This window comes from Mus pahari, chromosome 20 (genome assembly GCF_900095145.1).
Source record: "Mus pahari chromosome 20, PAHARI_EIJ_v1.1, whole genome shotgun sequence".
NCBI classification, from domain to species: domain Eukaryota; kingdom Metazoa; phylum Chordata; class Mammalia; order Rodentia; family Muridae; genus Mus; species Mus pahari.
The window spans coordinates 34,670,948-34,694,045 of NC_034609.1; the positions used below are offsets into that span (position 1 = coordinate 34,670,948).

At 44.1% G+C, this 23,098-nt stretch overlaps 1 protein-coding gene and 1 pseudogene across 3 annotated transcripts in view; one reads left to right on the forward strand and one right to left on the reverse strand.

Annotated features, from left to right (window-relative positions):
* Mlkl (mixed lineage kinase domain like pseudokinase) overlaps window positions 1-23,098 on the reverse strand; it is a 27,189-nt gene that overhangs the window by 1,939 nt on the left and 2,152 nt on the right. For all 3 annotated transcript variants that reach the window (XM_029532608.1, XM_029532609.1, XM_021220723.2), the window contains 9 exons: window positions 20,670-21,102; window positions 17,739-17,812; window positions 13,425-13,608; window positions 8,769-8,866; window positions 6,311-6,446; window positions 5,972-6,047; window positions 2,568-2,719; window positions 1,439-1,488; window positions 794-934 (listed from right to left, as the gene is read on the reverse strand). In XM_029532608.1, the coding sequence (XP_029388468.1) occupies window positions 794-934; window positions 1,439-1,488; window positions 2,568-2,719; window positions 5,972-6,047; window positions 6,311-6,446; window positions 8,769-8,866; window positions 13,425-13,608; window positions 17,739-17,812; window positions 20,670-21,100 (1,342 nt within the window). In that variant the 5' untranslated portion in view covers window positions 21,101-21,102. The remainder of the gene's footprint in view (window positions 1-793; window positions 935-1,438; window positions 1,489-2,567; window positions 2,720-5,971; window positions 6,048-6,310; window positions 6,447-8,768; window positions 8,867-13,424; window positions 13,609-17,738; window positions 17,813-20,669; window positions 21,103-23,098) is intronic.
* LOC110337671 lies at window positions 4,613-5,037 on the forward strand (annotated as a pseudogene).

Sequence of the window (23,098 nt, forward strand, 5' to 3'; positions counted from 1 at the left end):
AGAGAAGAGAAGAGAAGAGAAGAGAAGAGAAGAGAAGAGAAGAGAAGAGAAGAGACCTTGAGAGCTTGTTTGGAGGTTCTAGCAGGGGAACACAGCTACTCCTGTACCCTTGTGCAAGGACAAGATGTAGCTACTAGTGTCCCCAGGTTTCAATGGCAAATCCGCCAGGATTCACCACTGGAGGATTTAGATTTAATATGGTTTACAAGACTAGGATTCTAGTTGTTGCGCCCAGTGATTGAGTTACCATTGTTTCTGAACTAAGTCTGTGTGGTGTTTTCCTTCACACTGCAGTTTCACTGGGTTCCAGAGAGAAAGGTACAGAGGCAAAGCGTGGGTTTGCCAGATGGGCACCACAAAAGGTCGTGGGGGTTTTGCAGCATGGGGTTGGCATGGTAGTGACCGGCCAGTGGGATCTTAGCGAGCTGGGTAGAGAGATTGGGAGCTTTGAGTGAGAGTCCCCACAAGATAAGAACTGGCTGGCAAGACCATTGGGGCTAAGAGTAGATGGGTGCAGTGAGGGAACTTTCTGTTTTTGTTTTTGTTTTTTTGTAACACTTCCCACAACACCCTTGACTGAACAGCACTCTGGAAGCAGAGGCAGGGAGACCTCTGGGAGTTTGAGGCCAGCCTGGTCTACAAAGCAAAGCCCAGGATAGCCACAGCTATGACACAGAGAAACCCTGCCTTGAAAAACAAACCAAAGCCAAAACCAAAACAATCAAACAAAAGAAACCTTTCACAATTGTGAGATAAACACATGGCTTGCATTCTCTGCCAGAAAGACTCCTACCGTCCACAGAGGGCCGTTGGGAGGGCTCGTGGGCACGACACTCATTAATGATAGCCTGCAACAACTCAGGGCAATCCAGACCCACTGGCTCCTGCTTCTTGTCCTCAGCCACCAGCTCGTAGATCTTCTTAGAATCACAGCCTGGCATGGAAAAAAAAATAGGATACGAGGCTTAAATTTTTCATTCATGTACTTCTCTTTGGATATTGATAGTCAGGATTAGAATGAGGGACTTAATATGGAAAAAAAGGAAGAGAGAAGAAAAAGACAGATAGACAGTCTGGAAGAGAAAGAAAGAAAAGAAGGAAGGAAGGAAGAAAGAGAGAAAGAGAGAGAGGAAGGGAGGGAGGGAGAGAGGGAGGGAAAGAGAGAGAGAAAGAAAGAAAGAAAAAAGAAAGGAAGGAAGGAGGGAAGGAAGGAAGGAAAGAAAGAAAGAAAGAAAGAAAGAAAGAAAGAAAGAAAGAAAGAAAGAAAGAAAGAAAGAAAGAAAGAAAAGAAAGAGAGAAAGACCAGCTCTACTGACCAGTTCAGGTTTATCCTACATTAGAGAACCAACGGGCCAGGACAGCACAGATAGGAAATTCCTGTGCTCTCAGAAGAGGACCTAACCCCAACCCCAGCAGAGCCAGCCGTCATGTTCTTCACCTTCAAACGGGATCTTTCCAGTGGCAATTTCCCAGAGTACAATTCCAAAGCTAAAAGAAAACCAAGGGCTTGTCAGGTGGGTGACTTGGCAGGCAAAGAGCTCGCGCTGTGCCACACTCTTTTGAATTTGATCTCCAGAACCACATAAGGGTAGAAGGAGAGAAATGGCTCTAAAAGGTTGGTTTCTGGCATCCACACATATTCCGTGTTATGTATCCCCCCTCTCTCTCTCTCTCACACACACACAGATACATTAAAAATTAAAAATATAGCTGTCTCCTGTGAGGCTTTGCCANTGCCTGGCAAATACAGAAGTGGATGTTCACAGTCATCTATTGGATGGCCCTCAATGGAGGAGCTAGAGAAAGTACCCAAGGAGCTGAAGGGGTCTGCAACCCTATAGGTGAAACAACATCAAAATGAACTAATCAGTACCCCCAGAGCTCATGTCTCTAGCTACATATGTAGCAGAAGATGGCCTAGTCGGCCATTATTGGGAAGAGAGACCCCTTGGTCTGGCAAACTCTATATGCCCCAGTACAGGCCAAGGAGTGGGAGTGAGTGGGTAGGGGAGCAGGGTCAGGGGAGGGTATAGGGGACTTTTGGGATAGCATTTGAAATGTAAATGACGAAAATATCTAATTAAAAAAAAAAGAACATTTGCTAACCTGGGTTCAGTTCCTAGCACCCACATGGCAATTCACAGCCATCTGTAATTCCAGTTCCAAGGGGATCAGATGCCCTCTTCTGGCCTCTGTTGACACCACACATGGTGTATATACATGTCGATATAACACTCATACACATAAAATAAAAATAAATATATCTTTAAGGTTTCAAAATAAAACCAAGAAACTAGGCACCCAGCACATTTCTTTTCCCCTGTCCCTGCAGTGGTTTCAGGGATCTCTGAATCTTTTGGTTACCACCCAACTCAAGTCAATACCCCACCACACCCAGTGCTAGGGAACTAAGCTTGAACCTACACACATCAGGCAAGTACTTCACCACCGACCTGAGCTCCTTTCCCTGTTCAGTAGAATTAAGATGGTCCTGGTCCTCAGAGGAGGGGTTTGCCCGGGACTGCCCCGGCCTTTCTACCCAAGTTAGAATCTGTACAGGAACATACCTATATATTTCAGCTTTTATGTCATATTTGCAAAATGGATTTTTCAATCTCTCAGGGGAGACATATCTCGTCGAACTGGATCTCTCTGCTTTAGTGCTCCATGCTGTCCTGCTGATGGAAGTCTGTGTTTTGCTTAACTCAAATCCTGCAAGCTAGACAGAAAGATGCATTAGATGCAGACGTTGGAAATAGCAAACTCCTGGGCCGAGGGGGAGAAGATAGAGTTGAGGCGGGTGATTTTTCCCTTGGGGAGTTGTTTTCTTCTTGTTTGTTTGTTTTCAAAGATTATTTATTTATTTTATGTGTATGAGTACATAATAGCTGTCTTCAGACACACCAGAAGAGAGCATTGGATCTCATTACAGATGGTTGTGAGCCACCATGTGGTTGCTGGGAATTGAACTCAGGACCTCTGGAAGAGCAGTTGGTGCACTTAACCACTGAGCCATCTCTCCAGTGCCATTGGTGCATGCAGACTTTGTTTTTGTTGACACTGGAGGTTCCCTTCATCATACTGTACCAATCAGGAGAAACAGTAAGACAGTTTTTCTCAATAGAATGGGGATGGTGGAAGAAAAGAACATTTGAAGCATTGGTTATAAGTCCCCTGTATGGTTTGGTAAGTTTACTTAGTAAACTTACTTATTACTATTGCTAGTAACACACTATTAGTAACTTTACATTTGGATTTTAAATTCTTATATAAATATTTTGTTGATTGGACAATTAAAATATTATATTACAACATGCTCAAACATTTGAGTTATTATGTAGATCACAAACACTGTTCAATTTTCATTGGGGAATTCATTACCACCCAAGAGGAAAGAGAAATATTTCACAAGCAGTATTTTTGTGAGGCTTACTAGCAATAAAAATGAGGAGCTATAAGTAATACAATTTCTCTGCTGTAAATAAACGTATAAATTTCACTGCAAAATCCACAGCTTCTATCATTTATAAAAACTAGGATTTCTTCTTCAGTATTTCAGGGTTTGCTGTTGCGAAGGATGGGGTGAGAGATCCAGTATTCCAGTATTCTGACTCGCAACATTTGACTGGAATTGCATGCTTGCCCCAGAGTCATGGTGTCATCCCAGTGCGAGACATGGGAAACTTGCCTCGACTTACTCCCATGTGACTTGTTATTTCAACAGAATCCCTTAGTTCTCCCGTTAACAGAGTTTATTTTATACTGTCAACCAGATCCAGGCATTGCATTTTTCCCAGGATGCCGAAGGAATGTATTGCAAGAAGAGATGGACTCACTTGGGCCATTTTGCTTTTAGTCTGTGTAACTATGATTAGGTGGCTTTTGTGTTTTCAAACATTTACAAATAAGAACAATGGAGACAATGACTAAGTAACTAACAGAACTAATAACTCACTTGACAATGACCAAATAAACTAACATTAGGATTTACTTTCATGGTGAAAGACTCAGCTCCAATCAGTGAGGCTGGAGAAGGGTGATAGAGCTGTACCATGGCTTGGTTTTGTCCAGACACACAGTGACATGGGGGAACCCCCTTTGTTCCCAATGTCCTTGCATGGTGGCCACCTTGTTCCTTTGGATCTTACACGAGAAGTGTGAGTTATCTTTGTCAATCCAGAACGGTCATCTAAAGATGCCATGGCATGACTCCCAGTGGAGGGGCCATTGTGTCATCAATGCGCAGGAGACTAGGTTTTCCAAAGTCAGCCAGGTACCCAAATTGGGGAGGAGGTCAAGTAAAGGTTAAGACACACAGTTGGCACAAGGTGTGGTTTCACACACCGTTAAACCCAGAACACAGGAGGCAGAGGTAGGCAGATATCTGTGAGTTCAAGGCCATCTTGGTCTACAGACCAGTCCAAGGATGGCCAGGGCTACAGAGAAACCTGTCTGAAACAAACAAACAAACAAACAAACAAACAAACAAACAAAAACCCAACAACAACAGAGGACACTTAGGCCAGGGAAAAGCTCCATCTACATGAAACTTCTCCATGAAAGAACAATATCTCTGCGTCTGTCTGCTGGAAGCCTGTTAGTTGCTGTTGGAATGGGCAAGTTCAGAAAACTCAGCAAAGTGGTACTGCTGGCTGGATGCTAATCTGGACACAGAGCTGTCATAGCAAAGAATGCCAATGGTGAGACCTCAGCTCCATGCACCCCTACCAGCCCCCCATCTACCCTCTACTCCTCCCTCCACCATGGTGGCTGGGATTGACAGCTATCCCTGGCAGTGACAGTAGCCATGGGCAAGAAGAAAACTGCCAGGAGGTTAGATTGAGTGTTTTGTGATTACAATCGTCTTGCACCCACAAGGTACTCTATGGATATCCCCTTGGACAAAAGGGTCACCAACAAGGATGTCTTCCAGGACTCGGCTTTGACACTCAGAGCTACTTGAGATCCAAGGTCAAGGCTATGGAGTGATATAAGAAAGGCAAGATCTTATGGTTCTTTCAAAAGCCTCAGTTTTAGGTGTGGTATTTTTTTCTGTCATCAAAAATAAGAAAGAAAGAAGAAAAGAAAGTATCTGTGGATGACAAAATATTCTTCTGTAGTTTTGGAGAGTTTTGGACAATGAGTTAAAAATTTCTTCCTCTGAGTGAGTGAAACAAATTATGGTAGATTCTCAGCTAAATTTGACTCTGTTCCCCCTGAAAAATTGAGAAAGGTAGACTGTCAACCTATGCTCCTTAGTAACTAATGATAAAAACGATCAATGATATACGAATTGCTTTAGGGTAGGGGTTGGAGGACCATAAATACCCAACAGGACTGCTGTATTTTGTAACAACTATTATTTATGAGAACTGGCTCATGCGTTTCAGAGTCATTGAGAGGGATGTCTGTAGAGTTTGAAGAGATGTTGACTTTTAAGTCATGAGACTTCAAAGTCTGGGTGGCCTCATACCAACCTAATGGGAGCCCCTATCTTTAACAGCAACTGCTATGAACAAAGCCACTATCTCCTGGACGAATGTGAGGACTTCCACTGGAGAGAACGGGTCGATGCTGTTTGCAAGCTGTGCTCCCTGTGAGATCCTTGTAAGTGACCCTGAATGAGGAGTGTGGCCGCACCAGAACCTTCTGAATCTGATTAACATAAGCAGATTCCCGAGTAGGTATCATAGTGACACAGAAGCAGAGTCTAGCATCTAAGAGAAAGAAATGGTTCTTAGTTCATCCCTGCTAGAGGCGGGGGTGGGGGGTAGGCACATCAGAGTCGGGAGCAAAGGGTGGAATCTATCCTGTGATGGGCACCCAGAAAGCTGTACAAGCAGGAGAAGAGATGGACCCAGTTCTAAAACCTAGGCGGGAACTAAGAAGGCACAGCCTTTCTGCAGTCCTCCCTTCTAGCATCTCTGCAAAGCTCGGACCAACCCAGGGAGGTCTTGGAGGACGTACTCACCTTTACTTGGTAGCCTCCGGCTACGAGGAAGCTGGAGCTGCTGATGTTTCTGTGGAGTGTTTCCGAATAGTGTAGCCTGATTACAACCAAAGGTAGGGTGTATTAATGACCTTTAATGGGGTCGCGAGACCGTCTAGTACCCTACCCTTTGCGTGAGTGGCGATCTGTGGACAACCTAGAAAAATGCACCCGCCCCGGATCAGTGTCAGCAGTGAAAGAGTGCAGGGAAGGGAAACCACTCGGGGGGCTTCTGGCCTGTTGTCCCATCATCTCTGAGATCATCGGTGGCACAGACAGACTCCTCCAGTTCTGTGTGGTGTCCGTTTGACCCTCCAATACCTGTACAAGCCTCTGGCTGCCCTCAGGACTAGGAGGCTGCGCACACTCATTGCGAGGTCCTTTTCTCTATCTAGCAGTTCCCTCAGGGTTCCAAGTTCACAGTACTCCATGACAATGGAGAACTCAGGGGGGTTCACTAGTGGAAAAGAAGCAAGATACTGTAAAGATCCAGCCCCCCCCCTCAGGATTCCCACAACCACAAATCACCTCTTAGCTTCTGGTGACCTGCTCACTTTGGACATGTACGATCTTTTGTTTCTAGTCTATGACCTGAGACCTTGACTTCTAGTCAACTCTCTTCACCTGTCCCTTCCACCTAGAAACAGATTATGTGGAATCTGGGCTGTGGAATGATTTCCAGAAGGGGAAATGGGAGACATTGTTTCCTCTTTCTAGGCAACAACAGCAATCATCAACACCAGTTTTAGTAATTAAAGCCGCATTCAAAAACAATATAAAGGAGACTGGATGTGGAGTCCCCCTGTATTGATCACAACACCTAGGAGGCAGAGCCAGAGCTGCAGAGTGAGATTCTGTCTTAAAACAAAACAAAATACCTAATAGCTGGATGGCAGTGGGAAACTCCTTTAATCCCAGCACTCAGGAGGCAGAGGCAGGTAGATCTCGGAGTTTGAGGACAGCTAGGGCTACACAGAGAAACCCTGTCTTGAAAGGGTAGGTTATGTGGTTGGGTTAGGGAGTTTGGTCATTTTATTTTTTTGAAACCAGGTCTCATGTAGCTCAGGTTGCTTCTTGGACCTCCTCTCCCTTCCCCCCCTCCTCTTCCTCCTCTTCCTTCCCTTCCTCTTCCTCCTCCTCTTCCTCTTCTTCCTCCTCTCCAGCTTTTACTTGTGTATGAGTTTCTGCCTGCTTGCACCACATGCATGCCTGGTTCCCAAGAAGGTCATGAGAGGTTATCAGATCCTCTGGAACTGGAGTTACAGAAGTTGTGTCACGTAGGTGCTGGGGATTGAACTTTGGTCTTCTGGAAGAGCAACCACTGAGCCACCTTTCCAGACTGACCTCCTGGAACTCCTGATTCTCCTTTTATTTCCTTGCAACACACACACACACACACACAGAGAGAGAGAGAGAGAGAGAGAGAGAGAGAGAGAGAGAGAGAGAGAGAGAGAGAGAGAGAGAGAGAACAGAGAGAAAGACTTGTGAATCTGGAAATCCAGCTCCTTCTCCAGGGCTGGGATTTTATGTCTTTTAAGAGTTTGAATAAGGTTTCCTAATTTTGGGTCGGTCAGTTTAAACAAAGACAGGATTGGCCCACAACTGTTCTATAAACCAGGGTTTGGGGTGGCATAGAGATAGTGTGCGTGTGTCCTACTGATGGGAAAACAAAAAGAAAAAAACAAAACCAAACCAACCCTGCCAAGCTTTTGGGTTGTTTTGTTTTGTTTTGTTTTAAATTATTTTATTAGCTATTTTCTCCAAGCTTTTGTTTTAAGCTAGAATTTTGTGTCAGGTCAGGAGAATGAGGAAGAAGCCACCATCTTAGAAACTTGTCACCTTTTACCTGGTTATGCCTTGCTCTCCCTGTCTGTCTGTCTGTCTGTCTGTCTGTCTGTCTATCAGGGAATTTGTCTGACTTTTAGTTCCTCACCATTACCCTAGGAATTGCTCTTAAAAATTTAGCACATGGGCCATGCATGGGCTTGGTGTGTACAACTCTAATCCCAGTATTTGGGAGATAGAGGTAGGCAGTTCTCTGTGAGTTCAAGATCAGCTTGGTCTACATAATGAGTTCTAGGACAGCCGGGGCTACTTGATAGAGAAATACTGTCTCAAAAAAATAAAAAAAGAGGCGGGGAGGGGAGGGAGGTTGGAGAGATGGCTCAGCAGTTAAGAGCACTGACTGCTCTTCCAGAGGTCCTGCGTTAGGCCTGACTCATGGAGACATAATTTTTTCCTTCTCTTTTGTCTTTTCTTCAAGATGCTGGCAAGAGCTTAAGTATGCTTCCTCTAGTACTTTAAGCTTTTTTTTTTTTTTTTTTTAACTTTCTTTAAAGTTCTCCTCCCCACCATGTGTCTGTTTGCACACCATGTGCCTGTTTGCACACCATGTGTCTGTTTGTCTATCATGTGGCTGACCTCCATGCTTAAATCGAAAACCACAGCTCTCTCTTAAGCTCCCACCTGTGGATCTAAAATAAACTTCTCTTTAAAACTCAGAAAAAATAACACATTAAAGATGCAGACAGTAGCCGGGCGTGGTGGTGCACACCTTTAATCCCAGCACTCGGGAGGCAGAGGCAGGTAGATTTCTGAGTTCGAGGTCAGCCTGGTCTACAAAGTGAGTTCCAGGACAGCCAGGTCTATACAGAGAAACCCTGTCTCGAAAAACCAAACCAAACCAAACCAAAATAACAACAACAACAACAACAAAACCCGCAGACAGTATACTCTACACAAGCAGTCAAAGCTTGACCAATATCAGTAGCTCCCTTACCTGTTTGATCGATGCAAATCCCAAATATTCGCAAGATGTTGGGAGAATCAAATTTCTTCATGGTTTTGATCTCGTCATTGAAAGTGAGCCTCACTCTTCTAGGCGGGCGAAATGAAAAATTAGCATTTGGAATTTGACGGTCCCTCAAAGGATACTATACATTCGGCATGCATATAAGCAGGTACTTGAGACACTATCAGAGACTCTTAGTATAGGGAAAACCAGAGTGACAGGCTTGGCTGTAAATGTAACTTCCCAGATGAACATGGAGGCAGAATGAGTCCCTAAGTGTCTATGACAAGAATAATTGGATTTGTTTATCTCTTTCTGGTACTTGATAGAATTATATTTTTGTGACTTAGATGGCAAACTAAGATGTCAAGTTTTTATTATTACTTTTATACTAATACGTCATACTTTATTTTAGTAAATGTCCTGAAAAACTGTGGTATGTGTTCTTGATTAACAAAAATAAGGAGATTACAGATTATATATTAAGTGAAAATTTATAAACAAAAATCCCTTCTAGAATGGCCTTAGGAATATGGGTGTCATTTATTAGAGGGGGTCACAGCCCCCATCTATTCAGTCCAATTTGTTCATTCACATGAGTGTGGGGCTGAAAGAGAAAGTAATATCTGTGCTGCACAGTCTGTCGGGGAGGCAGATCGGGACCAAAACATACAGAAGTCAACTGTGTTTCAATGTGACAGCTATGAGAAATCTGAAAGTAAAATTAGATAATTTCATTATGATAGTATAAACAAGAAAAAATAACTTACAAATAAACTTAACAGAGCCAGTGCAGACCGCCAATCTAAGTTCTCTGAAGGCAGAGGCAGGAGAATCTCTGTGAGTTCCAGGCAGGCCAGGACTATAGAATGAGACACTGTCTCAAACAATCAAACAATCAAACAACAAACAAACAATAACAACAACAGATATCACCACCCTCCTAAAAGCTCAACCAGTGTGTTCCCTGATGCAAAGACCGATAAATTAATCCACAGGAGAGATCAGAGATGCAGGAACTAGACTGATGTTTATACAAAAACTTATATAGTGTGTGGTGCTGCTTCTCAGCGGAGGAAAGAATGGGTTATTTAATAAATAATATAGAGAAGACTGACTTACTCTGTGGAAATAAATAAAACTAGACCCTGCATAGTATCACATAAAAAGGCCGATCCCAGGAGAATTAAAGCCTGAACTTAAAAATTAAAACTGGGGGGCCAGAGAGATGGCTCAGAGGTCAAGAGCACTGATTGCTCTTCCAAAGGACCCTAGTTCAATTCCCAACAACCACAGAGTGACTCACAACCATCCATAGCTCTAGTTCCAGGGGATTCAATACCTTTTTCTGGCCTTTGTAAACACAGGGCATGTAAGTGGTGCAGACATAATGCAGGAAAATCAGCCATGCACATAAAATAACATAATAAAAATTAATAAAGGTCTAAAATAACAACAATAATAAATAAGAATATGTTATTATCCAATCCTTTTAATCGCAGTACTGTTTAGGCCAAGGCAAGTGGAGGTCAATGAGAGTGAGTCCAGAGTTCCAGGTCTGCCAGAGCTACATAGGGAGACCCTATCTAATAGAGAGAAAGAGAAAGAAAGAAAGAAAGAAAGAAAGAAAGAAAGAAAGAAAGAAAGAAAGAATAAGTTAATCTAGGCATAGGGAAGTGTATATTTTGAGAGCACAAATAAAGAGGTAAAGTTTGGGTGTACCTAAATTAAAATTAAAGATGCATGTTTGATGATGGACATCAAAGACAATGCTGATCATGTGATAATGGAAGATTTTTGCAATATCTACAGTTGACAAATAATTGATTTCCATATGCAAGGCTCTTCTGCAAATGGGGGAAAAAACATAGAAGTTGCAAATGTGACAGAAGATAGGAAGAGGTAAGTCACAGAAAAGGGAAGCCGGATAGCTATCGAAAGCGGTGAAACATTAACCATGGCGTGTGCTCACCTCAGTGGGAGACGCAGGAAGACAAGAAAGGTCACACGTTCTCTATCACGTGCAAATCCTAACTTCTAACATTTGTGTGTAGGCAAGGAAAAGGTTGTGAGAATGGGTATAGACTGTGAAACCATAGAGTAGATCACAAGAAGTGTTGAGAGAAGGAGGAGGGGCAAAAGGTCACATGTCACACAAAAAAACGGAAAGGGAAGCTACTGAGGGGAGGGAGGATTCAGGAGAGGGGGTAAAGATAGGGAAAAACAAATTGTATTTGATGCCATAATGAACCGATGGCGACATCCGTTGCAAGTACAGGCATACGATCCTTGCTGGGGACCTATGGTGGTTTGAATAATATGGCCCCCATAGACGAATGTGTTTGAATGCTTGTCTCATGGGGAGTGCCATTATGAGGAGGTGTGGTCTTGGAGTAGGTGTGGCCTTGTTGGAGGAAGTATTTCTCTGTGTAAGTGGGTTTGGAGGTATCTTCCTATGCACGGTATAGAAGAGAGCCTCCTTCTGGCTCCTCCAGATCAGGATCTAGAACTCTCAGCTCCTCCAGCACCATATCTACCGGCACGCTGCCATATTTCCCACCATGATGATAAATGATAATGGACTGATTTTCTGAAACTGTATGCCAACCCCAATGAAATATTTGTCTTGATAAGAGGTGCCTTGGTCATGGTGTCTCTTCACAGCCATGGAAACCCTAAGACAGGACCTGAGTTTGATTCCCAGCACCCACCCAGTGGGTGGCTCACAACCACCAGTGACTGCAGCATCAGGGGGATCTGATGCCTCTGGCCTTCATGGACACCTTCACTCACACACACTTACTCACACATGTACATGTAATTTTTAAACATGTCACAATGAAACCCAATTCTTTGTAAGCAACTAAAAATATAAAAACAGTATGGCTAAGCACATAAGATTAAATGTTCAAGCTGGGACGACTCTTATCTTTAATCCCAGCACTTGGGAGGTAGAGGCAAGTGGATCTCTTTTGAGTTTGAGACCCAGCCTGGTCTCCAGAGGAACAAGTTCTAGGACATCCAAAGCTACACAAAGAAAATCTGTTTCGAAAAACAAACCAGAAAAAAGAAAAAAAGAAAGAAAATCATCAAATTTATTAGTAAATGAAATGCTTTCAGATCTGATAACACTTTACAAGGATAAAACAAATTTAGAAACACTGAGGATCAGTCAGTATATGAAATATAAGTGTTCTCAGGCACTGTAGTGGGTATACTGTATACTGTGGCTATACCTGCTCCACTCTAAGAGCTTCCTGGTAGTACTTAGCCAATTTAATATATGTGGAACCTGTGATTCAACAGTTCCGATGGTGGAGTTACAGACCAAAGAAATTCTTGTATAAGTGTTGGGGGTATAGCTTAGTGGCAGTGTTTGCCTCCGTGTGTAACGTTCAAGATTTGATTCCCAGTACCTCAGAATTGTCCTACAGATTCTGTAAGGGTTACGTATAGTGGCATCGCTGTCAGTGGGAGAAGGTTGGAAGCAGATGTTTTACATCCTGAGAAATAGGCAAAATGTGCACTGATACTGAATGGGTTACCAGATTCACTTAAAATGATTCAGCATAGCCGGGCATGGTGGCGCACGCCTTTAACCCCAGCACTCGGGGGGAGGCAGAGGCAGGTGGATTTCTGAGTTCGAGGCCAGCCTGGTCTACAGAGTGAGTTCCAGGACAGCCAGGACTACACAGAGAAACCCTGTCTCAAGAAAACAAAAAACAAACAAACAAACAAAAGATTCAGCATGTTCCCTGACGCTGAGCCAGGAAAGTGAGGAAAGTAGCAGATGGACAGATCACTCTCTCATCCATGGAAAACTAACAAAAGAGCATATTTTACAGGAAAATACAAGGATACAACACAGAATTCCCAGCACCACACCAAAAAGAGAATGAATTGAGAAACAGGATGATAAAGTAAAAATTTTGTTGCTTGTTTTGAGACAAGGTCTCTAGGTAGCCCTGGCTAGCCTGGAACTCTCTATATAGAGCCTGTCTCTGCCTCATGGGTGCTGTGACTAAAAGCACGCACTGCCGTGTCTGGAAAAGACTATACCTTTTGAAAGATACATGAAGTTATGAGTCAAAGAGAGTTGGGGTAGGAAGAGAGTTGTCCAAGGCTGGCCTCTTTCTTTTTCTTTTGTGTGCATGAGTGTTTTGCCTGCATGTTTGTCTGTGTACCATGTGTGTGCTTGGCGTCTGTGAACCAGAAAAGGATGTCAGATCCTCTGGAACTAGAGTTCCAAATGTGAACTTGATGCTTGTGCCAAAAACTGAACTTGGATCCTCTGTAAGAGCAAAAAGCAACCCCCCACCCCCAACTTCTCTGGTTCTATAGGCTCTGTTTGTTTGTTTTTTGGTTTTTGGTTTTTTGTTTGTTTGCTTGTTTTTTTGAGACAGGTTTCTCTGTGTAGCCCTGGCTGTCCTGGAACTCATTCTGTAGACCAGGCTGGCCTCAAACTCAGAAATCCACCTGCCTCTGCCTCCTGAGTGCTGGGATTAAAGGTATGCGCCGCCTTTAACCCTTTAGAGCCTGACTGCCCTCCCTCCACCCCCATTTAATAAAGGAGAAAATATACCTTTCTCTTTGGGAAGTTGTATAAGTGTTAGTATGTATGAAGAGTCCTATCCTGTAGCTTACCCAACACTTTCGGCCTGGGGGTTGTTGAACACTTTGATGGTGACTGGAGATCTGTGATACTCTCCTCTATAAATGGTGCTCATTTTACTTGTCTTCAGTTTGGTCCACGGAAGTCCAAGATGTTCCTTTGGAATCTCCTTGATTGGGAGATCTTGTGGGATCTCCCGTGTGGGTTTTAGTGAGCCTAAGACAGAAGGAGATTAAAAAAAAAAAAAAGTCAGTGTGGTAGGAAGGTGTTGAAAAGGAAGTAACCTCTTTGTGATGTGGGAGGGAAGTGCCACCCTGTGAACCAGACCTGGTCCTGGCTACAGCTTCTCAAGGCAGAGGTCCTCTGCTTCTGAGTTACACGAGGAGACACAGCTAAAGTTGGCAGTGAAGCTTCGTGTACTATCTTGTCCCCTTCTTCCAACCAATTTTTTTTTCTTACAATGCATGGGATTGAATCAAGGAATTTATGCTTGAAGAATGCTTAACTATTGAACTATGTCCCTAGCCTCCTTCTCCAATCTTGCCTATCTTTCCAGCCTTAACACTAGCCTCTCTCATCTGAGAGCCAACTCTATTCCTGTTGCCACATGGCTTGGCACTGGATACCTGGCATCATATCTAGTTATTTCAGATAAAAAAAGAGACATAATTCAAGTTCAGCAACTATACTGCTATTAGCTGTATGGATGTTTCCTCATGGATTGAAACATTTTCTTCCTCAGAATGCCACAAAGCTCAAAGGAAACTTACAAGATTGAGGAAGTTCAAGAAAATTACAGAACTCACTCACAGAAGTCTCTCCATAGTAAATGCTGCTGGGTGAGAGGAGATTCTTGTGTAGGAGACCAGTGATCCAACTTTCCTAAGTTCTTGCTCATGCTACTGTGGGAGGTTTTTAGGTCATTCAAGTGTCCAAGATCACCTATATGCCCATTAATAACTCTCACCCATGCTTCTGAAAGTAATGGTAATATTTGTGCTCTTCCCCCAGCCTTGAGTAGGTTAAACAAAGCCTCTATGGTTTTACAACCTAGTTGGAGTTGCCTGGCCTCACTGAACTTGCAATTTTCTATGGGAGCTTTGAGGAGTTGACTGCCTGCTGCAACTCAATCCAGCTGAAACAAAGGATGGGTCTGCGGGCTTTCCCTATATAGACACAGTGTTGAAAACTAAACTTTGAGCCTTGATCAAAAACTTTGTCTTGCCTTCATCCTTCTCTTCCCTCCTCCCACCCTTTTTCATTTCCAGCCCCCCTTTCAGGTATACCCAGTTCATCCATGGCTGCTGGACAGCTACAAATATTCACCAAGATGGATTTGGACAGAATGAACTGTGTGCCTGCTAGTTTTATGTCAACTTGACACAGGCTACAGTCATTTTGGAAGAAGGAACCTCAATTGAGAAAATGCCCCCACCAGATTGGTCTATGGGCATTTTCTTGATTGATGATTGATGTGGGTGTGTCCAGTTCACTGTATGCAGTGCCACTCCTGTTTTGAGTTCCTGCCTTGACTTCCCATTGTGACAGGAGTGTGACCTGAGAGTAGTAAGCTGAAATAAGTCACTTCTCCCAACAGACTTGTTTTTGGTCATGGTATTTTAGCACAGCAAGAGAAATTAAGACAGGCTATCTTTTCCCTTTCTGTCTAGGTATAGAAATAGACTTCCCAAGAAGGCAGGGGGGATAGCTCAGCTGTCAAGTATTGCCCAGTGTGGTGGTTTGAATGAAAATGGCCCTCATACACACATAAACACTATTAGGAGGAGGGGTGGCTTTGTCAGAATAGATATGGCTTTTTAAATTTTTTTTTTTATTTTTATGGTTTTTCGAGACAGAGTTTCTCTGTGTAGCCCTGGCTGTCCTGGAACTCACTCTGTAAACCAGGCTGGCCTCAAACTCAGAAATCCACCTGCCTCTGCCTCCCAAGTGTGGGATTAAAGGCATGTGCCACCACTGCCCGGCTAGATATGGCTTTGTTGAGGAAGAGTGTCACTGAGGGTGAGCTTCAAGGTCTCTGATGCTCCAGCCAGGCCTAGTGTCTCAAAATCTTCCTGCTGCTTGCCAATCCAGATACAGAATTCTCAGCTACCTCTCCAGCATCATCTATGCCTGCATCCTGCTGAGCTTCCTGTCAGGACAACAATGGACTAAACCTCTGAAGTGTAAACAGGTTTCAATGAAATCTTTTCCTTTATAAGAGTTGCCTGTGATCATGGCTTTTCTTCACAGCAATAGAAACCTTATGTAAGATACTATGGCAGTATGACAACCTGGGTCTGATCTCTAGAATTCATGTGAGAAAATGGACTTGGTGGTATGTGCATCTGTAACTCCCAAACTAGGGAAGTGGATATAGGTGAATCGCTGGGATCTGTTGGCCAGCCATTTAAGCCTAACTGATGAGCCCCAGGTCTCTGTGAGAGACTTGTCTCAAAAAGTAAAATAGATTGTGTATGTGTGTGTTTGCATGTGCACAAAGTATGTGCATATGTGCAGGTATTTATGCCTGTGCATGCACATATGGAGGTCAGAGGTTGACGTCAAGTATCTTTCTCTATTGTTTGCCATCTGATTTCCTAAAAATATTTGTTTATTTTTATTTTTTTAATTAATTAATTAATTTATTTATTTTTGTTTTTCGAGACAGGGTTTCTCTGTTTAGCCCTGGCTGTCCTGGAACTCACTTTGTAGACCAGGCTGGCCTTGAACTCAGAAATCTGCCTGCCTCTGCCTCCCGAGTGCTGGGATTAAAGGCGTGCGCCACCATGCCCGGCTATTTTTATTTTATATGCATGGGTGTGTGTCTGCATGTTCGCATGTGTACTTCATGTACATATGACCCAAAAAGCCAGAAGAAGGCATTGGATCCCCTCGAACTGGAATTACAGGTGAATGCTGGAATTGAATCTGCATCCTCTGCAGGACTAGTAGACATTTGTAACCACTGATCGGTCTCTCCAGCCCCTGTCCACCTTAATTTCAAAACAAGATCTCTCATTGAAATCTATACCTTGCTGACTGGCTAGGCTTGCTGGCCAGTGAGCCCCAGAGATTTTCTTTTCTTTTTTTTAAAGATTTATTTATTTATTTATTATATGTGTGAACACTTTAGTTGTCTTCAGACACTCCAGAAGAGGGCATCAGATTTTTGTTACGGATGGTTGTGAGCCACCATGTGGTTGCTGGAATTTGAACTCAGGACCTTTGGAAGAGCAGTCGGTGCTCTTAACTGCTGAGCCATCTCACCAGCCCCCCCAGAGATTTTCTTGTCTTCCCCTTCCAAGGTTGAGGTCTCCTGCCAGAGATCCAGACATAGGTCTCCATGCTGTACAGCAAGCAAGTTGCCCACTGAGCCATCTCGAAAGCCCTCAGTTTGCATCTGTTATGGACAGTCAGTAAATGAACGGAAGCTTTGTTGCTGCTCGAGTTTGCATGTCAGATGGCTCTAGAGGCCCATGTGATCAGAGCTTGCTTTCCAGGATGGTGCTTTTGGGAGGTGGTGGAGACAAGTGGTGGGCCCTTAAGGTATCTGGAGCCTTCTAAAGAGGATTGTGGGACCCCAGGCTCTTCCTCTTTCTCTCTTTTTTTACCTCTTGACTATCAAGGGAGTGTTTATGCTTCATTATATGTGTCTACCTGATAAGCTGCCTTGCCACAGACTCAAAAACAACGGGACTAATAAACTAATCATGGACTGACTATCTTCAAAACTGTGAGCCCAAGTAAACTCTCTTTTTCTAAGCTACTGCCTTGGGTATTTGCTACTGTAACAAAAATATGACTAGGATAGATGCTACTCATGGATGAACTTATTATAACTATTTTAGCATTCTTTCTTTAAAAAAAAAAACTATTTTTGTGTAGTGAGCCTAACCTTTAATGGCTGAGTCATATCTCTAGCCCTTAAAATTTTTATTTATTTATTCATTCATTCATTCATTTATTTTTTGAGGCAGGGTTTCTCTGGGTAGCCCTAGCTATCCTGGAACTCACTCTGTAGACCAGGCTAGCCTTGAAGTCAGAGATTTGCCTGCCCTTGCCTCTCAAGTGCTGGGATTAAAGCATGCACCACTCTGCCGGGCCTAGTTTAGTATTCTGACATGTGCTATGGATTTCTTGCTGGTCAAGAGGCCACTTTCAAATGCTACTTCATGGACAGAAGCCTGGATTAACTATGACCATATCCCCAAGCCTGTGAGCTGTTTCCAGTACTATCCAGGGAAGGAAATGCAGGGTAGGAGTAGAGTCGGCAGGGGCTCTAGCTGACGGATGAGTTCTAATTTGGGAGCATGCACTGCAGCTGCAACAGGGCACTGACCACTTACATTGCTTCAGGGTATTGTTGATTTCTTCCATGCTAATTTGCAACTGCATCAGGATAACTCTCATATTTTCATTTCTGTGGGAAAAGGGGGGGGCAACACATGTTTAAAACTACAAGTGCTAAACTGAAACCCGTCTATCAAAACCAAAAATGTTAATTAAAGCCACCAAGGTGACCGTTTTTAAACTCTAAATAATCACTTGGTGGGAAATACTACTGTTAATATTCATCTCTGCATGAGTGTTCATGCCTGCATGACACCATGCTTCCCTCCATGATGATAACGGACCAAACTTCTGAACTATAAACCAGTCCCAATTAGATGCTCTCCATGAGTTGCCATGGTCATAGTGTCTATTCACAGCAATAAAATCCAAACTAAGACAGAAGCCAATCCTGCCCTCTACTTGAGGCAACCTCTGAGCTACCGTGACATGTCCACCTTCCCTAATCCCAGATTCTCTTTTCTCTTTGATGGTATTTGGGTACGATTACAGATGCCTTGGTTTCTCTTATTACAAAAAGGTACTCATTTGCTTAAAATTTTCCTCATTTGTCCCATTTAGATGCCTTCTGCCAACCTGACAGGGCATGAGTCACCACCCTCCATATCAAGTCGACAGCACAGTTACTCCTCTGGGCTCAAGCATCTAAAAGACGTATCTATGTGTTCTCCTGTCCTTGTTTGCTTTCTGTTACTGTGGTAAACACCACGACCAAATGAAACTTGAGGAGGAAAGGGTTTCTTTATTTATTTAGCTTACATATCATAAGTCTGTCATCCAGGGATGCTGGGGCAAAGAGCTTAAGGCAGGAACCTGGCAGCTGAACTGCCCCCAAAGACCATAGAGGAACACAGCTTTCCATGACTTGCTCCACCTGCTTTCTTATACAACTCAGGACCAACAGACCAGGGGTGGAACTGCCCATGATGGGTTGGGCCCTCCCCCATCAATCATTAATGGAAAAAAAAATCCTCACAGACTTGCCTACAAGCCAATGTGTTGGAACATTTTCTTTTCTTTTCTTTTCTTTTCTTTTCTTTTCTTTTCTTTTCTTTTTCTTTTTGTTTTTTTTTTTTTTCGAGACAGGGTTTCTCTGTGTAGCCTTGGCTGTCCTGGAACTCACTTTGTAGACCAGGCTGGCCTCGAACTCAGAAATTCACCTGCCTCTGCCTCCCGAGTGCTGGGATTAAAGGCGTACGCCACCACACCCGGCTGGAACATTTTCTAATTGAGGTTCCTTCTTCTCAGATGACAGGAACGTGTACGCCTGCATGTATGTCTGTATGAAGGTATCAGATCTTGGAGTTATAGACTCTGGTAGTTTGAATAGGAATGGTTCCCCATAGACTCACGTGTTTGAATGCCAGGCCAAAAGGAGTGGCATTAGTAGGGGGCGTGGCCTTGTTGGAGTAGGCGTGGTCTTGTTGGAGTAGGCGTGGCCTTGTTGGAGGAAGTGCGGCACTGTGTGGACTGGCTGTGAGGTCTCATATATGTGCTCAAGTGTGGGCCAGTACCCTTGCTCCGGTTTGCTACCCAAGCTCTTACTGCTAGCTTTCAGATCCCTTACTTCTGTGCTTTCTCTATCAAAGAATTCAGGTCACTCCCCTGGAGTATCTCTTTCTCAGACCAAGTTCACAAGGCCTCCATCCCCTTTGCAGCTATAGGATAAGTCCTGCCTAGTTCCTGCTTCCAGACCCCTTGGTATATTGGCTAGGCCAGGGTACGTCACATGATACTATTGTGGGACCTTTCCTAGTGCTCTCTCATTAAAAGGCCTCACCATTTTGGCTGTCTGTGGAACCTGGGTTCCTTAGAAAAGCAGTCAGTGCTCTTAACAGCTGACCCATCTCTCTAGCATCCCCTTCTATCTTTTAGATAACAGTTCATGTTGCTGGGTCATCATATGTCTAAGGAGGTCATATTTGCCCATGTTTCCTTTGTCTTCCCTTTGCCAGGTGACCTAGGCTCATCTCTTACCCTCTACCCCCAGCTTAGCCCATTGCTTCGTTTCTTTAGAGTCTGGGCCATCTTTATGTTCAGTTAGAGGGCCGTTCTGGTTTAGGCTTTCGTTACCTCACCCTCTAGGATGCTCTCCTCAGTTCACACTTCCATTCTGACTCTCAGGTAGGTTGAATTATTGGCTCTAGCTATCGACTTCCAGGTAGTGACCGTATACAGCCACACTCTTGCCACAGCAACACAGAGGGCAAACTTCGTGCCTGCTACTCTGCCCGTTCTTGCTGAACCTTTGTGTACCATTACGCTACTCTGTGGCTTTCACTGGCTTTAGAGAAACTTAGCTTTCTATCAGCAGGCTTTACGCTCCATGAGGTAAGAGATTTTGTCTATTTTGTTCTGCCCTGTATCCCTAAGGTTTAAAACAGTGTTGTGCATGCTGTACCCAATCCACGCTTCCTTGGTTTGCTTAACTTGATTCTTTTTACCGGACAATCTTCACCTTAAGTGAGAGTCCATATCACAGATGACAGGAATGTGTATGTCTGCTTGTGTGTCTGTATGAAGGTATCAGATCTTGGAGTGACAGACTCTGGTGGTTTGAATAGGAACGGCCGGCCCCATAGACTCATGTGTTTGAATGCTAGGCCCAAATGGAGTGGCACTATTAGGAGGCATGGGAATCTAAGACCATAAGTTATGAATTGGAATTCCAGATATTTTTAAGAGCGAGTAGAGAAGTAGAGGGGACTCATGAGCAGGTAGCAACATGTTCCGTATTCCATAAAGACTTCCCCAGATTTCCCCAGCCTCCCCACACAGCAGGATTTCTGAATCACAAGCACACACCACCGTTCAAACTCCTCTCCTTTGGCAAACCAAAGTGAGGCTAGGATGCTCCCGGAGTCCATCTGCTCTCCCACCCTACCCCCAACCCCAGCCTACTCTTTCCCAGCCTTTGGGAGACTCACCCGTCTTCCACTGCATCCTGTCGATCTTCCTGCTGCCAGGATGCTGGCTGGCTGACGTCTGAAGCGGTCTTCCACTGATGAACCTGAAGCAGCAGCAAGAACTCCTCCCAGACGTCTCTCAGCTTCTCATTCACTTCATGGAAGAGGATCTTATCATTGCCCACAGTCACAAACTTCCAAATATTGGACTTCTTGCTGAACTTTTCTATCTGCTGGTTAGCCTCCTTCAGGACTTCCTCAAAACGGCCCAGGGCAGCAGTAACGTCATTGGGCAGATTCTCCTTTCCTTGGGCCTGGAGCCTCTGGAGAGGCTGTAGCAGGCCAAGCACACGGTTCCCTAGACGCTGGCATTGTTTCTGGCAATATTTTATCTTTTGACACTGTTCATAGACGAGCTGGCCTAAGCTGATGATCTGTCCCAATTTATCCATAGCTGAAAGAAATGTGTAGATTGGTTGAAATACCGCAATCCTCTGTGTATCTATTATTCAATTAATGGAGGGTCAAAGGTATCTGTGATCTCAACGCCAGAAATGAGATATCTCCACCATGTAAGATAGAGACAGTTTGCGGTGTGCCACATCTGTTCTATCATTGTAAGAAGGCGTGAACTGGAAGTATTGGTCACCAAGCACTTTCTCTTCAGCTTCCATTGCAACACCTGAGGTCATGTGACTAGCATGACTATGGGTTGTGAGTGGATGGGACTTGTGCTACTTTGGGCTGAGACAGGTTTGCAAAGAGAGGATCTCAGGGATACTGGTATCCAAAAGAATGAGTCCCGGATTCCTGAATAATTGCTTGGAGGAAAGTTGCCAAGGTTGCCACTATTTCTGCTATGGACTGTGATTGAAGATGCAGTTTCAGTTGTATGAGAGCCATTATATTTTGGGGGCATCTTGGTCTTATTATTTAGCCTATCCTAACACAGATGTCCTGTTGAGGTATAAGACCTACCTCCAGTGACCAAACAGGCAACTTAAACTAGTAGAGTGAGCTGACTTAGCATTAGTCTCGTGTCCAGTGTTGACTAACTCTCTGACTGAGTGATCTTCAGCACAGCTTAGAGAGAAGCTCCTGGAACCAGAGAGGTGGTTTAGTGGTTAAGAGCATGTGATGCTCTTGCAGAGGGGACTCACTGTGCTCTTCTGACCTCTGCAGGCACCAGGCACACATATGGTGTAATACACACACACATGCTTGCATGAATGCATGCATGCATGCATGCATGCATACATACATACATACATACATACAGGCAAAACACTCACACATAAGAAATAAGGTCATAAATCTAAACTTGAAAAGCATCCTTTCGGTTTCTGGAACTTTGAGTGCGTCTCAAACTTCTCTGATTTTTGCTTTGTTTCAAAACAGGTTCCCACCACATATCTCAGAATGACCTTGGTCTCCCTGTCCTTTTGCTTCAGTCTCTAAGTACCCCTCTGTTTTTTGATAGAAGAAAGAGTCCGGTGATTCACACACTTTCTTCAAATCTTGTAGGAAAAAGCCATAAATTGGCCCTTGGGCCCACGGTCAGTCTAAAAAAGTGTGGAGGTTATTGAGCAGGCTGACAGCTGCTGTTCTGCAAGGACAATGGACCTCTCCATTTTTCAGGAGCAGCCAGCAGTCTGGACTGCCATGGCAGACCTCTTGATTTTAAATCTTGCAAGCAAGCCGAAGAATGTTCTTAAAATGTTGCTGCCAGGGGCTGGGAGATATTTCAGTCCACAAAGCGTTTGCTGAATAAGCATGAGTTTGGATCCCCAGCACCAGTTAAAACAAACAAACCCAGGCTGGAGCGATGGCTCAGTGGTGAAGAGCACCCACTGCTCTTCCAGAGGTCATGAGTTCAATTCCTAGCAACCACATGGTGGCTCACAACCATCTGTAATGAGACCTGATTCCCTTTTCTGCTGTGTTTGAAGACAGCTGCTGGTTGTGAGCCTTCATGTGGGAATTGAGTTTTAGGACCTCTGCTTGCTCTGGTTAAGCCCACTCGCTAAGTCCCTGCTCGCTCCAGCCCAAAGATTTATTTATTATTATAAATAAATAAATAGCCGTAGCTGTCTTCAGTTTATCTATCTGTTTTTGAGACAGGGTTTCTCTGTGTAACCCTGGCTGTCCTGGAACTCACTCTGTAGACCAGGCTGGCCTCAAACTCAGAGATCCGACTGCCTCTGCCTCCCGAGTGCTGGGATTAAAGGCATGCACCACTGTTGGGAATTGGTTTTAATGCTGTCTTATTTTGGCTCCCAAAAGCCAGACCTGAGGGTTCCTGCCCCCAGCTGACTTTGGTTTGTAGTAAAGAGTTGTCACATAGCCAATGACTGGGCAAGGAAACGGGGCGGGACTTTTAGATTGTAGGGGCAGGCAAAGAACCGGGGACAGAGGGAGAGGGGAGAGAGGAGAGGGGAGAGGGGAGAGGG